General features: G+C 44.6%; 1 protein-coding gene across 1 annotated transcript in view; it reads left to right on the top strand.

The window, feature by feature from the left end:
- Nucleotides 1-12,707: 12,707 nt before the first annotated feature.
- Nucleotides 12,708-13,660, top strand: part of nhsl2 (NHS-like 2) — a 48,851-nt gene continuing 47,898 nt past the window's right edge. The window contains exon 1 of the mRNA XM_071206630.1: nucleotides 12,708-12,744. Coding sequence (XP_071062731.1) covers nucleotides 12,708-12,744 — 37 coding nt within the window. The remainder of the gene's footprint in view (nucleotides 12,745-13,660) is intronic.

Here is a 13,660-nt window from a genome sequence, read left to right as displayed (position 1 = left end):
TCTGTGACTTGAATGTATATTGGACATAATCAGCAATACCTAAGAGTGATGGTGGACAGGAATATATTAACATTAGTCTTTGAAGTCATAGCTTTACCTTGGCATTTTAACATGAACAAATCGTTCATTTAGATGCATTCAACACATCCGTACTCCACATTTTACATTCTGATCTTACAAGTTGTATTATGGTGTGGTGGATATAATAATACACCCTGCCTGCATGGCCTTGCAAAACATGACAGATTAATACAAACCATGAACTGAAAGCGATGCATTTAAACCAACTCACAACTTTTATTTCTACAATGTATGACCTTTTAATGGAAACCCGTTCTATTGCTTTAAGAGACCATGTTCTTGCAGAGAAATAGAAAAGAACATCCTTTGTGATATGAAGGAGGTGAATAGAGGGAAAGAAAAGAAAACTAAATTGTACTCAAAGGTCACCTCATGCTATGTGTAGGCAATAGCATAGGTTTCAGATATATACAAATATATGAAAACTATGTCTATGAAGTGTTTTGCTCAAAATACCAAACAGATCACCCATTGCCTCGTATCCCTCTATTTCACTTCCTGTTTCAAAAGTGCTGATTCTGTGTATAAACAGGTCTCTCTTGAGAATGAGATTTTCACCTGTATAAATAAAGGCTAAAAAAAAGGAAAGCTTTTTATTATTTGAAACTGAAGAAAATAAGAGGGGGCGGAGCTTATGCCGGCTCATGCGGGACCTGGCAGATACTGTCTACAATGCTGGCGACAGAAGTTGAACATTGTTCAACTTCTGTCGCCTGAGACGCCTGACGGCCCGTCCACACTACAGCGTCGACAGCGTCGAAAGCTCCAATCTGCTCCACTCTGCCCATTCACTTTCAATGGGGTGACGTCACGTAGCCGCGCTTTTTTCGCCGAACTGAATTGTGGGTAGCAGAGCGAGGCGTCTCAGGCGACCAGAAGTTGAACAATGTTGAGACGCCGGAGTAGCCAGCGCCAGCCAATCAAATCACGTTTCCCAAAATCTGACCAGCTGAAGCCGTAGCCAATCAAACCGCGTCTAAGCTGGGAGAGATATCCCGCCGTTCATTTCTATATTTCAAAAAAAGTCGGAGGAGAAACTAACTATCGCCGTAGCAACCACCCGGTTTTGTATGACCGACCCTCTTCACCTACCGGGATACAACCGGAGGAACCAGGCATGGAGGAGGGGGCAGAGACAGTGGGGGAACTGGTAGGGTTTCGCCTGTTTGGGGAGTTTATATATATATTGCTCGCATAAAATCCACGGGGGTTTTTGCTTTGTATGTCGGGGGCGGGGAGATTCATGTGATTGGTTGTTGGCCGTGTTGCTTGAATAACATCCCCAAGCTCCAGACACGCCCAGCTCCAAGCTTTTTTTGGAGCTGTAGTGTGGACGCTCCGTTAGACGCCTCGCTCTGCTACCACAATTCAGTTCGGCGAAAAAGCGCGGCTACGTGACGTCACCCCATTGAAAGTGAATGGGCAGAATTGGAGCAGATTGGAGCTTTCGACGCTGTCGACGCTTGTAGTGTAGACGGGCCGTAAGAGATGCTGATTTTAAAAACCGTTGTGACAAACAGTTACGGCACTCCTGTTTCTGCCGGAGAGAGGGGAGGCCGGTCCCAAAGCTTGCTGCTGTGTTTACTACTACTGTCCCTCCATCTGAGGAGGGAGCCTCGTTGAGCTGCGAGTGTGGCTACAGACGAGTTCACTCCATCACGGAGGGGGAGGGTCGAGGGAGTGGTTTGGGATTGGGCCGTAGTCAGACACTGTGTTATTTCAAATCAAGCCTAACGAATAATTAGTTCAAACTGGCTTTACTCACTTTAACACATTTTTGTATCGCAAGGTGACATTGAATGTTTTGAAAGGTGTCCTCAAGTCAAATGTGTTATTGTTTATTGTATCTGTGCCTCTCTCACACGGTTAATGTTATGGTTTTTTAGACGAGGTTAATCCTGGTGTCAATAAGGACGATCTGCACGGTTCCTCTACAAGCACCATGTGCAGCAGAACAGATTCAAGGTTTCAAGGCTTTTATTGTCATCCGTACAGTAGCTACAGTGTATTCATGACGATGAACATCTTAGGTCACAGGGCTCCTCCAACAGTGCACCACAATAACACAGACCACAACAGTGCAAGTAAATAGAATAAAATAGAATATAATAGAAACATAATATAATAGAAACAGTGCAGAATAGTCTATTGGAATATAAACAGGGGGTGCAGCTGGCCTGGTTTTGCACCCCTACTTTAACTTTGTCCAGGGTGGTCGTACTCCCACCAACATCACACTGGTGTTTGCTGTTCAGCTGTAGTTTGTGCACACATATTTTTTTTACCAGTGTTGGTTGTTCCCATCTCACCTGAGAAGGTTTTCCATCTCCGGCAGAGCAGATTTTTCTATCCTGAGGATAATTAAGACCAAGTCCTTTCTCTGTTTCTGTTGGACTATTTTTACCCTAGCCCAAATTGTCCAAATGTGTGGTATCTTCTCCATTGATTGCAATAGGTTTTGTAAAAGCTAATTACAATACTAAGACCAATAATACATTTGTATCGTTCTTAATATTAGTGTTCATCATTGTTGACATTGGTATTTTTTGCATAATCATTAATTATTATTAATCATTTCCCCTGCAATCGTAAAATACAAATAATGGTGAAATGTACATATATATCTCTTTTTATAATTCTTTTCCTTTCTAAAGCATTACATCATTATTTTACACGACACGAAAACAACTTAATTTAAAGTATTTATTTCACCTTTACGGCCCGTCTACACTACAGCGTCGAAAGCTCCAAGCTGCTCCACTCTGCCCATTCACTTTCAATGGGGTGACGTCACGTAGCCGCGCTTTTTCGCCGAACTGAATTGTGGGTAGCAGAGCGAGGCGTCTCAGGCGACCAGAGTTGAACAATGTTGAGATGCCGGAGTAGCCAGCGCCAGCCAATCAAATCCCGTTTCCCCCAAATCTGACAGCTGAAGCCGTAGCCAATCAAACCGCGTCTAAGCGGGAGAGATATCCCGCCGTTCATTTCTATATTCAAAAAAGTTGGAGGGGAAACTAATTATCGCCTTAGCGAATCACCCCGGTTTTGTATGACCAGACCCTCTTCACCTCCCGGGATACAAACCGGAGGAGCCAGGCATGGAGGCAGGTGGCAGAGACAGTGGGGGAAACTGGTAGGTTTTCGCCTGTTTGGGGAGTTTATATATATATTGCTCGCATAAAATCCCCGGGGGTTTTTGCTTGTATGTCGGGGGCGGGGAGATTCATGTGATTGGTTGTTGGCACGTGTTGCTTGAATAAAATCCCCAAGCTCCAGACACGCCCAGCTCCAAGCTATTTTTGGAGCTGTAGTGTGGACCGCTTCCGTTACTCAGCCCACGTTGTTTTTCATGACTTTCTTTATATAAGATGGCCAGGAGTTCTTCTGTATGTTGGAATAACCTTATTAGTCCAGTCATGTTTCCTCACTGGAGATACCCGTTGAATAAATGAGCATGAGAGCTTGTTGAGATCCACTTCAGAGCGTTTGAGATGTGTTCACACAGTGACACCCTCAGTGTCGGCCAACAGCTCCTGGCTGTGAGCTAAACTGATGCTGGTCACACAGTCGCCACAGGGCCTGAGATAAGATGTGTGAAAGTCTGTTTTCCGTTACAGAAAAGCTATGTTTGAAAGAGAGAAGTTTGCTGTCGTGCCATTTTTGGATACATGGCCAAAAGTATGTGCACTGCAGAGGTAGAAGAAGTACTTAGATCCTTTATTTAAGTAAAAGCAGAGATACTATGTTGTTAAAAGTCCTGCTACTTAGTTAAAAGTACAAAAGTATATTACATGTCACATGTTAGACGCTTTTATTCAAAGCGACTTACATACTCAATACTGTTGGGGTGAAAGCGTCTCAGGGACACAACGACATGCTGGCTGCAGTGGGGTTTGAACCTGCACAACCCACTGCGGCCACACGCCTCCACACGCATCATACAGTACCAAGTACTCTTTCTGCTTGATGCTCCATTTCATTATAATATAGTGTACATATTATCAGCTTAACATGCTTTAACAACTCGTGGTTTGCAGAATGGCTCTATTAACACTACTTTGTAATAATAGAATAATATAATATAATTTTTTTGTTGTAGTAGATTGTCAATGTGGAGCCAGTGTAAATAGTACTGTTTCATATCATATAAATGCCTCATGTGTAGTCGACTAAGAAGTACAATATTTGCCTCTGAAATATAGTCAGACAAGTCGAAAGCAAGGGAAGATACTCAAATACAACTCTCAAAGAACCAGCATTAGTTATGCGTGTGTTTACATTTGAGAGATGAAGCCCTCTATTGGTCATATGTATTATTGCAGGAGCAAAACCCTGACCCTACAAATAAAATAATGGTCCTGTAAGGTGATACGATGTGGATTATAAAGTCCACAAAACATCAACAACCATCATCTGAGTTATCATATGTTGTCGTTTCTAGTTTCTACCAATGCCCCAATGACCTCTACTTGATTAACATTGTAACCGACGATGAATTTACTCTATGGTACCACATGCTTTGCAACATATTGTAGGGCTGTCCCGAAACCGATATTCGGTAGTAATCAGCACGAATATTCGACCCGCGGCGGGGGGGCGTAGTAATCAGCAGCGAATATTCGACCCGCGCGGGGGGGGCGTAGTAATCAGCAGCGAATATTCGACCCCGCGCGGGGGGGACGTAGTAATCAGCAGCGAATATTCACCCGCGCGGGGGGGGCGTAGTAATCCAGCAGCGAATATTCGACCCGCGAGGGGGGTGGCGTAGTAATCAGCAGCGAATATTCGACCCGCGGGGGGGTGGGGCGTAGTAATCAGCAGCGCATATTCGCCCCGCGCGGCGGGGGGCGTAGTAATCAGCAGCGAACCGCTTTCAACAGTGTATACAAAAAGTAAACGACATTGGTTGTGTTGGCACCCCCCGAAGAGGCACAAGCTCTTGCGTTGATATTGAAGATTTCATAAATTCAAATAAAAATGAATATCCGAATAACGAAATTGAAACCCGAATACTAAGTACTCCAACGAACGGATATTCGGGTACAGCCCTAGCATATTTTGAGGTCTTAATGTGAGTTTAACAGACTGTAGATGCACTTTAAGCTGTTGTAGACTTCAGGCTGGAATACGTTTTTCAGTGGAGGTCAACGGTATCATGAGAGCTTCGAGCCTAGATATGAGTTGGCTGTCCGCTCGCATTTCAATTCAAGCTCAAGGCCAGAATGAGTCTGCAGCAGATGTATAAGCAGCAGAACATAAATAGTCTTATCTCTTTGCACCCTCACCATATCTTATCCAATGCGGCGACACGTCAGTAGTTAAGGCTGCAACCTTTCTTTACAGTGTGATATAACCGGGCGAGTTTGAAAATGTCACAGTAACTTTAATCGTGTCAGAGGAGTCACTTCGATGCAAACAGCCGGAGAAACTTTGCCCCGCCCGCACTAACTTGACTTTAAAATGTCACGGCGGCCCTTTAATGTGTCGGAGAAGGTCTGCGTCGATGCTAGCTGTTATCTGATAAGGTTTAGTGGGGTCAATACACATTACTGAACAGGTGGAAGTGCTGATTCAGGAGAAAAAAGGTCCTGTTTTATTGATTTACAGGCGGAGTCGAGGTCTTATGTAACTTGGAATTTCACCTTTAAGAAATTATTAACGTTAAAAAATAGGCATTATTCGAAATATTGAACCGGTTCGTGTATGATAATTTCCGGTACAATGAAAAACTGTAACGTATCCGAATCAGAAACAGATTTATTGCCAAGTAATAAAAGCTTTAGCGCAAGTTCAATAAGGAAGACCTAACATGAGTCACTTACTCTAGGGCTCCCTTCCCCCCTCATTAATACGAGGGGCGTCACCCCTCAGCAGCTGCACAGGCTAAATTCCTTAAATGCCTGCTCTTCCTTCCTGTCAGTTGTCATTTCAGGTGACCACACGCAACCCGCCTCCACCCCTCTCAAAGCTAACTTCCCTCTTCAGACCGGTCCCACCTAATGATCACCACCACCAGTGTCTCGACCCCGGGGGTTTCATCGGAGCGGTTCTTTCCCTCCTGATTATCCTGCAAACCGGGGCCTAATCGCCAAACACCATTCCATTCTCCTGTTGTATTATCATGGCAATCATTTCATTCATATGACGTGTAACAATAAATATGTATTCCTTACATCACGTCTCTCCGGTTTGAAATACATAGGAGGAATTTATCTTGGTGTTTTTGGTGCATACATAAACCAAAAACAAAAATTCAAACACTGATAAAAAAACTATTTTAAGGAAACTATGATAACATAAGAAATACAGCAATATTGAATGTATTATGTCTTCAGATTTCACATAACTGTATTAGGTTAGTTGAAAGCAATAATATTAAGTTGAACCTAATGTATTTGTATTCAAACGTAATAGTATTGCTTTCAACGAGACAACGTTTCAGTTTTCAGTGTAGGAGCATTGCTGTGGTTTTGATTACAGTCTTTCAGTCTTATGCGTTGATTTAAATGGAAGCCAATGTCATTGACTGACACTGTGCAACAAACATCAATTTAAACGCCTTTAACATTTACTTTATGCTAATGTTCTGTAAACACGGCATGTCATCGAGTCAGGCGTTTAGCATCTTTGGACCAAATTGGCTGGAGAACAGAGAGCTGAAACGTTTCCTTGCTGTCGGCCCGCGGCGAGAGCTTTGATACCGCAGAGCTTTTTAAAGGATTTATAGATTGTTTCAACTTGTATTAAATTCAATGTATTACTGTCGGACCTTTATAACAAAGCAGGCTGTTTGTTTTTTTAACCACAAAATATGGCCTTTTTATCTCTGCGGGAAATAAATCAGTTGTCTCTGTCTTTCTCTACTCAGATTTCTCTCGTGACATAATTCGGGACACACTCGTCCGTGTTGATTCCTTACCCGAGGGGATACGTTTTTCAAATACAGGCTGAAGTGTGACATTTAATACTATGAGCCGCGGATATCTGCATCTAAGCCAACCTGCCAGAACCTCAAACAAACCTGACGCTGATCAAACAGAGCTGAGGGGACAGTAGCCCGGAGATAAGAGCTGACACGCGACGAGAAATCGTTTAGAGGTTTGGAAACAGCACTCCGAGGTGTTTGAGCAAACACTCAAATATTCCTGAGTGCTTATTCTACGCATGTTTTAAACATTTTGTATTTGAATTATGGAACGTTTACTCCACTGTTTGTCTCAGTGCAAACAACATCATCCAGACATAGTTTTCGAGGTAGCCAAACAACATGCGCTGATTGAATGATAAAGACATGTATGCAGTCCCTCAAGCTTGGAGAAGTTAAAGGGGACCTATCATGCAAAATGCACTTTGTACGTCTTTTATACATGTGTCCCCGGTGCGTCAGAAAACACAACCCTCTCTCTTTTCCTCCGTACCCAAATCTCTAGAAACGGATCTGATCCAGACTGATCCATCTGACTGATCCAGATTTGAAATTGTTCTGACGTCAGGAACGAGGAGCTCCGCCTACAGTATATGGCCAACTCTCCACCAATCAGGGGAATGGGGGGTTGCCCTGGCATGGTAACAGCATGGTAACAGCATGGCAACAGCATGGCAACAGCATGGTAACAGCATGGCAACAGCATGGCAACAGCATGGTAACATGACGCTCGTAAAGCAAAATAGAGCGAAATGAGGCATGGCTAAAATGCATGATCTGTTTGGTATTTTGAAAAAGAAAACGTATAAATATACCTTATATAGGTATGGCCCTACAATATATTATTCAAATATAGCATGATAGGTCTCCTTTAATGTAAAAAAGGATCCATCGACAATTGAAGACAACAATTATTCTGCAAGAAATAGCCATTTTGCAATCTGAGTACTTCCCTGTGTTCCCACACAGCTCCATTGGACTCCTTTGTTTACTTATGTAACATAGTGACATCACTAGATAACGGTCGTGCTCCAACACATGAGAAAAATGAGCTTTTTGAACATTAAAGCATGGAGACATTTGAATAATATGTCCTCTTTAGGCAAAGGATCTGAGAACGTCATCCGATACTGGAACCACATGATCTTAAAGGGGTGCACTTTGCAACAATAACAATAATATTCCTTGGATATTGGGCCATAATCAGCTCTTCGTAGAAAGCCCCATTAGCGGATCAGAAAGCCTTCGTGTGGTTTCTCATTACCGACACAAACTAGGCCGCTAACCGCCAAATCCGTCCTTCTAGGTCACCATCGTCCTGACAACAGCAGCCCCTTCCTCCTGTAATGGATTGATCAATTGTGCATGTTCAATCACAAGGACGAAGACATACCACGCACACTACACACACATGCTGGAGTGTGTGTTGTGCACGCAGACAAACAAATGCTGCGGTGAAAGAGGGGTATTGTTAACTTCTCTCTTCCCCCTCGTCTTCATAAAAGGGGGGAAGAAAGGGTGACCCCAAATATGGCCGGGGCGCATATTGTCAAGGATGGTTGGGATTATCCGTGAATGGGTGCACTGTACGAAAACAAACACACCGAGATGCACCCAGGGAGACATTTAAAGTGTGTGTTTGTGAGCCCCCACACACACATTAGAGAGACACACCCCCACACACACATTAGAGACACACCTCCACACACACAATATACAAGTTAGTGACGCGTGGTTGCCTGGCCTGCTTGTCTGGACAGAGGAAGGGGGTGGGGTAGGATGTGTGTGTGGTGTGTGTGTGTGTGTTAGTGGGAGTGACCGGCATACCTTTACACCCCGCACCAATAGCACCCCCCCCCCCCCCCCCTGATTTTCCCACCAGTGCCCTGCAGTCATGCGCTGAAGGAGCCCGGCTGCTATCTGAAGCATGGATCTACAACTGTTTACTCTTCCTCTTCTTCCACCTCTCTTTTTTTTTTACACATGTGTGTTTTCACATTCTCACCTAACCGGAGAACAACATGTAGTTTTATCTGCAGCCGGGGGGATTCTGCAGGACACTGAATAAGGGATTTAGCAGCGATCACATCAGTGAGTAAAAGAAAACGGAATTCCAAATCTAATCCAAGTAAACGAAGCGTTATCAGCAAATGTGTTTATACTATCGAAACGAAAAGTTACCCATTCACAGAATCCCTAGTGCTGATGCTGTGTGAGCAGCATGGAACACAAAGAGACCATTTTAATTTATATATAGTGTGTGTATGTTTAGATGACGTGCAATTAAAAGGACAACATTTTGAGTTATCTCTTAAATTGTGCTTAAGTACAGAACTGGAATACTTAGTTACATGTCATTATTCATCCTGCTTAATAATAGATAGAACTTTATTTGTCATTGTACAAGTACAACGAAATTACAACAGACTCAAGGTGCCAACACGCAACAACAAGAAATATAAAAACAACAAGAAAATATAAGCGTATAGCTGTTTTCTTAACTGCTAAGCCATCGACTAACCCTGAGCTTAACTCGTGGTTGTTGTGTAACCTTTACCGACTTATCGCCCCCTAACTTTTATTTTATTCTGAGCTCTGCAGAAAGAATACTTCTTGGGGAAAATGGGCTTTTAAATACGCGACGGTTGTTTCTCCGTCTGCCAGAGTGTTGGCGATGAAACTATCCAGATATAGGGTTTTAATTAGAGAGCTTTGGGAGGGCTGCTGGGAGGCGTGCGCTGGAGTTCTGGAGAGAGCCAGGAGGCGATTAGCTTAAACCCGGCTCTCTCCATCTCAGACATCAGAGCGGTCGTTCACTCGGCTGGAAACAGAGCCAGCTTATCACCAGGAAGTTGAATTTCTCTCAGGATTAAAAAAGCAGGTTCTGCTGGAGGAGGACAGCGCCGACTTTAACTTTTGAATGGCTACTCGCTGACCTTTAGAAGCTTTGTTTGTGGAAATCCTCGAGTCAGACATGAGAGAAAAGGAACTTTAACTTAGCCGATACTTCGAACTTACTCGCAAAACGCTTGATTCTTTTTGGATTTAGAAGCATGTTCGTTTCTCCCAGCATCTCCTCCCCTGCCATCTCGTCCACAGACTGGACCTCATGTCGACTTGATTCCCTCCTCTCCTCCTCTTCCACCCTCTCGTTTCTCTCCACCTACTTCTCATTTTCACAGTTTTCTCCGGTTCTTTTCTGGCGCTTGTCTCCGATATTTCGTGTTTACCTGCCTCGTCTTTTTGTACTTCCACTTTTCTCATTCTGTCCCACCTACACACTGCTGCCTTTTGGACGCTTCTCCAATTCTGTTCTTGTCATATACATTTTCTTCTGCTTTTTCCTCATCATCTTCTGCTTCATTATAGCCTTCTTCTACTTCTTCTCCTTCTTGCTTTTATATCCCATTCTTTTAATTCCCTTCTCAAACTCTTTGCAGTTCCCCGTTTTAATCCTCTAACTCTTCTTCGTCTGACTTCTCCTGCATCTGGAACTTAATCCACTTAAAGGTGGGGTAGGTCATTTTGGAGAAACCAGCTCGAGTGCGCTAGAATTTTAAAATACACAACCGGAACAAATCTGCCACTTCCTCCCAGAGCCCCTCCTCCAACACACACGAACGCGCACATGACCAATGAGGGCACGAGATAAGTGTGTGCCCCGATGGAAGGCTGACAGGCAGGTAGGCCATCCAGTTACTTTAGCCGGCTCAGATGATTGGTCGAGCTTTTTATAGCGCCACGGCTTCCACTGATGATATTTTTGTCAAAGCACTTCAGATATTCATTGCTGTCGGGATGTTAAGAGCATTCTATGGAATACAACAAGTGTATCTCGAGCCGGTTTCTCAAACTTCCCTTTAAGCTTTTTGATTTCTGTTTCTGTCATACCCTTACTCCTTCATCATCATCCTCCTCTTCCTCCTCCTCTGTGTTCCGCCTCTTGCTGACGCCTCACTTCGTCGGCCCGCTGCAGTTTGGGTGATTCGACTCTTAACTTCCCGCTCTCTGTTTACCAAGCGGCTGATCCTGCTGGTTTTTTGCATTCAGCAGTTTAGCAGCTGCAATTATTTTGAACACTGCATACACTTCTCTATCATGAGCGCCGGGTGTGTGATACGCCGCCGTGAAAACAAAACCGTACGGCCCCTACACACGGCGGCGTGCGTTGCCGCTTGGCGGTGGGCGTGTCTTGAGCTTTGGGGAGTCAACGCGAGCAACACGACCAACAACCAACCACATGAATGTCCCGCCCCGGACATACAAGCATTCATGCTACATCCATGCTGGCTAAATATACTCTCTATGCTTGCTAGCTGTCCATTCAAACGAAGTACACTGGATATAAACTCCCCAAACAGGCGAAAACCTACCAGTTTCCCCCACTGTCTCTGCCACCTCCCCCCATGCCTGGCTCCTCCGGTTTGTGTCCCTGTATGTTCCCTTCCGCCACGATCATTTTCTCCTCCTTTTGTTGACATATGGGAAATAACTGCGGTCTGGCTCTCCCAACATACACCCGGTTTGATTGGCTACTGCTTGTACTGTCAGATTTTCATACGAGGGATTTGATTGGCTGACGCCTCCGTCGAGGCGGCAAAAGTAGAACATTGCTCTACTTTTGCAGCGAGCACCTCGAGAGAAGCTACGCTTTGCTCCCACAATGCAGTTCGGCGAATCGTGACGTCACCCCATTCAAAGTGAATGGGCAGAAGCGTTAGCGCACGCCGCCGTGTGTAGGGGCGTACGTGTTTCCTTAAAGCCAGCGCTTACAAAGTGTCAACACGTCTAATAGCTTTCTGAGGAATTGGCAAACGCAGTGAACAAACAAGTTCTCGGTTTCTTCATTAATATTTATGAAGACACTTTAATTGCCAACAGAAGAGTTTGATTTCTAAATCTTATAAACCCTGAAGTGAATCCAGCAAGGCGTGTTTCCTTAAACAGAAGAGTTTGATTACAAAAAGAGAATAATCTGCTAAATGTGCCTTTGAAAGAAATCCTGAAGTAAATCCAACCTTGATGAAATAAGTTTAAGGGAGTTAAGGGTTTTATTGAACTGCAAACTCATTCAGGTAAGATAAAGAACCTTCAGAGAGATACATACCTTTTATTGGGACCCCTTTAAGTTATTATTAATCCATTGGAGTAATACTAAATAAAACAACATTTACAATATCAGAAGATCAGATTCATGATACGAGCCATCATTTTTTCCCACTACCGTACAACCACCAAATGACTCTTTTTTTAGTAACGTTTTAAAATGTGTATATTTATAATGCTTCTGCAGGAAAGCTAACATGAGTCACGGTGTAGCAGTTTTACTCTAAGGCTGATTTTCTTTTAAATAGTAGAAGCATTTATTTTAACCAAATAAGGGTTTGCACAGGATTGCTAACCTCACGCTGAAAGGAGGCCTGTGTCTTGGTCACATCCTGTCATGCATGTGTCCAAAAATACTTACATTTAAGGGGAATTAGCTTCTTGTTCTCGAGTGAGGGAACAATGGAGCGTGAGATGGGCCGGAGAACCGGAGCAGCAGGAGCGGTACTGCAGTCGCTTTACCGCACCGTGTGACGAAAAGGGAGCTGAGCCAGAAGGCAAAGTCTACCGGGCCATTTCCGTTCCTACCCTCACCTATGGTCATGAAGGATGGGTCATGACCACAAGAACGAGATCGCGGATACACGCGGCCAAGATGGGTTTTCTCCGCCGGGTGGCTGGCGTCTCCCTCGGTACGTCCACACAGCAGGGCGTGTCTGACAGCTTGGGGATTTTTTGCGAGCAATGCGACCAACAACCAATCACATGAATCTCCCGCCCCCGACATACAAATCAAAAAACCCCGGGGATTTAATGCGAGCAATATATATATATATAAACTCCCCAAACAGGCGAAACCCTACCAGTTTCACCCACTGTCTCTGCCCCCTCCCTCCATGCCTGGTTCCTCCGGTTTGTATCCCGTTAATAGTTCTGGTCGTAAAGAACCGGGTTGATTTGCTACCGTGATTTCTCGTTTTGGAATATGAGGAAATGAACTGCGGTCTGGTTCTCCCTGCTTACACGCGGTTTGATTTGCATAAACGTGTTTGATTGGCTGACGCTTCCAGCTCAGCTTCAAAACTTGAACATTGCTCAATTTTTAATCCTGGAATCCCATTCAAAGTCAATGGGCAGAGAAGCGGTGGAAGTTTCGTAAAGCTGCTGTGAGGACGTACCAGGCAGGGATAAGGTGAGAAGTTCAGTCATCCGGGAGGGACTCGGAGTTGAACCGCTCCTCCTTCGCGTCGAAAGGAGCCAGTTGAGGTGGTTCGGGCACCTAGTTAGGATGCCACCTGGGCGCCTGGGAGGAGACCGAGGGGTAGACCTAGGACCAGGTGGAGGGATTATATCTCTTCGCTGGCCTGGGAGCGCCTCGGGACCCCCCAGTCAGAGCTGCTTGATGAGGGGAATGGACGTTTGGGGCTCTCTGCTGGAACTGATACCCCCGCGACCCGACCACGGATAAGCGGGAGAAGATGGATGGGAATTTGCTTCCAAACCACCCGAGCTTCTGCCGCTTCCCGACCACCCAAGCAGCTCGTCTGAATCTCATCCTCTTCTTCCTTTCCCTCTCACTTAAAGCAGCAGATATACATCTCAGACGTC

Source organism: Pseudochaenichthys georgianus, chromosome 18, assembly GCF_902827115.2.
Source record: "Pseudochaenichthys georgianus chromosome 18, fPseGeo1.2, whole genome shotgun sequence".
NCBI lineage: Eukaryota > Metazoa > Chordata > Actinopteri > Perciformes > Channichthyidae > Pseudochaenichthys > Pseudochaenichthys georgianus.
The sequence above is the reverse complement of the archived record's forward strand: the minus strand, read 5'-3'. Positions and strand labels throughout refer to the sequence as shown.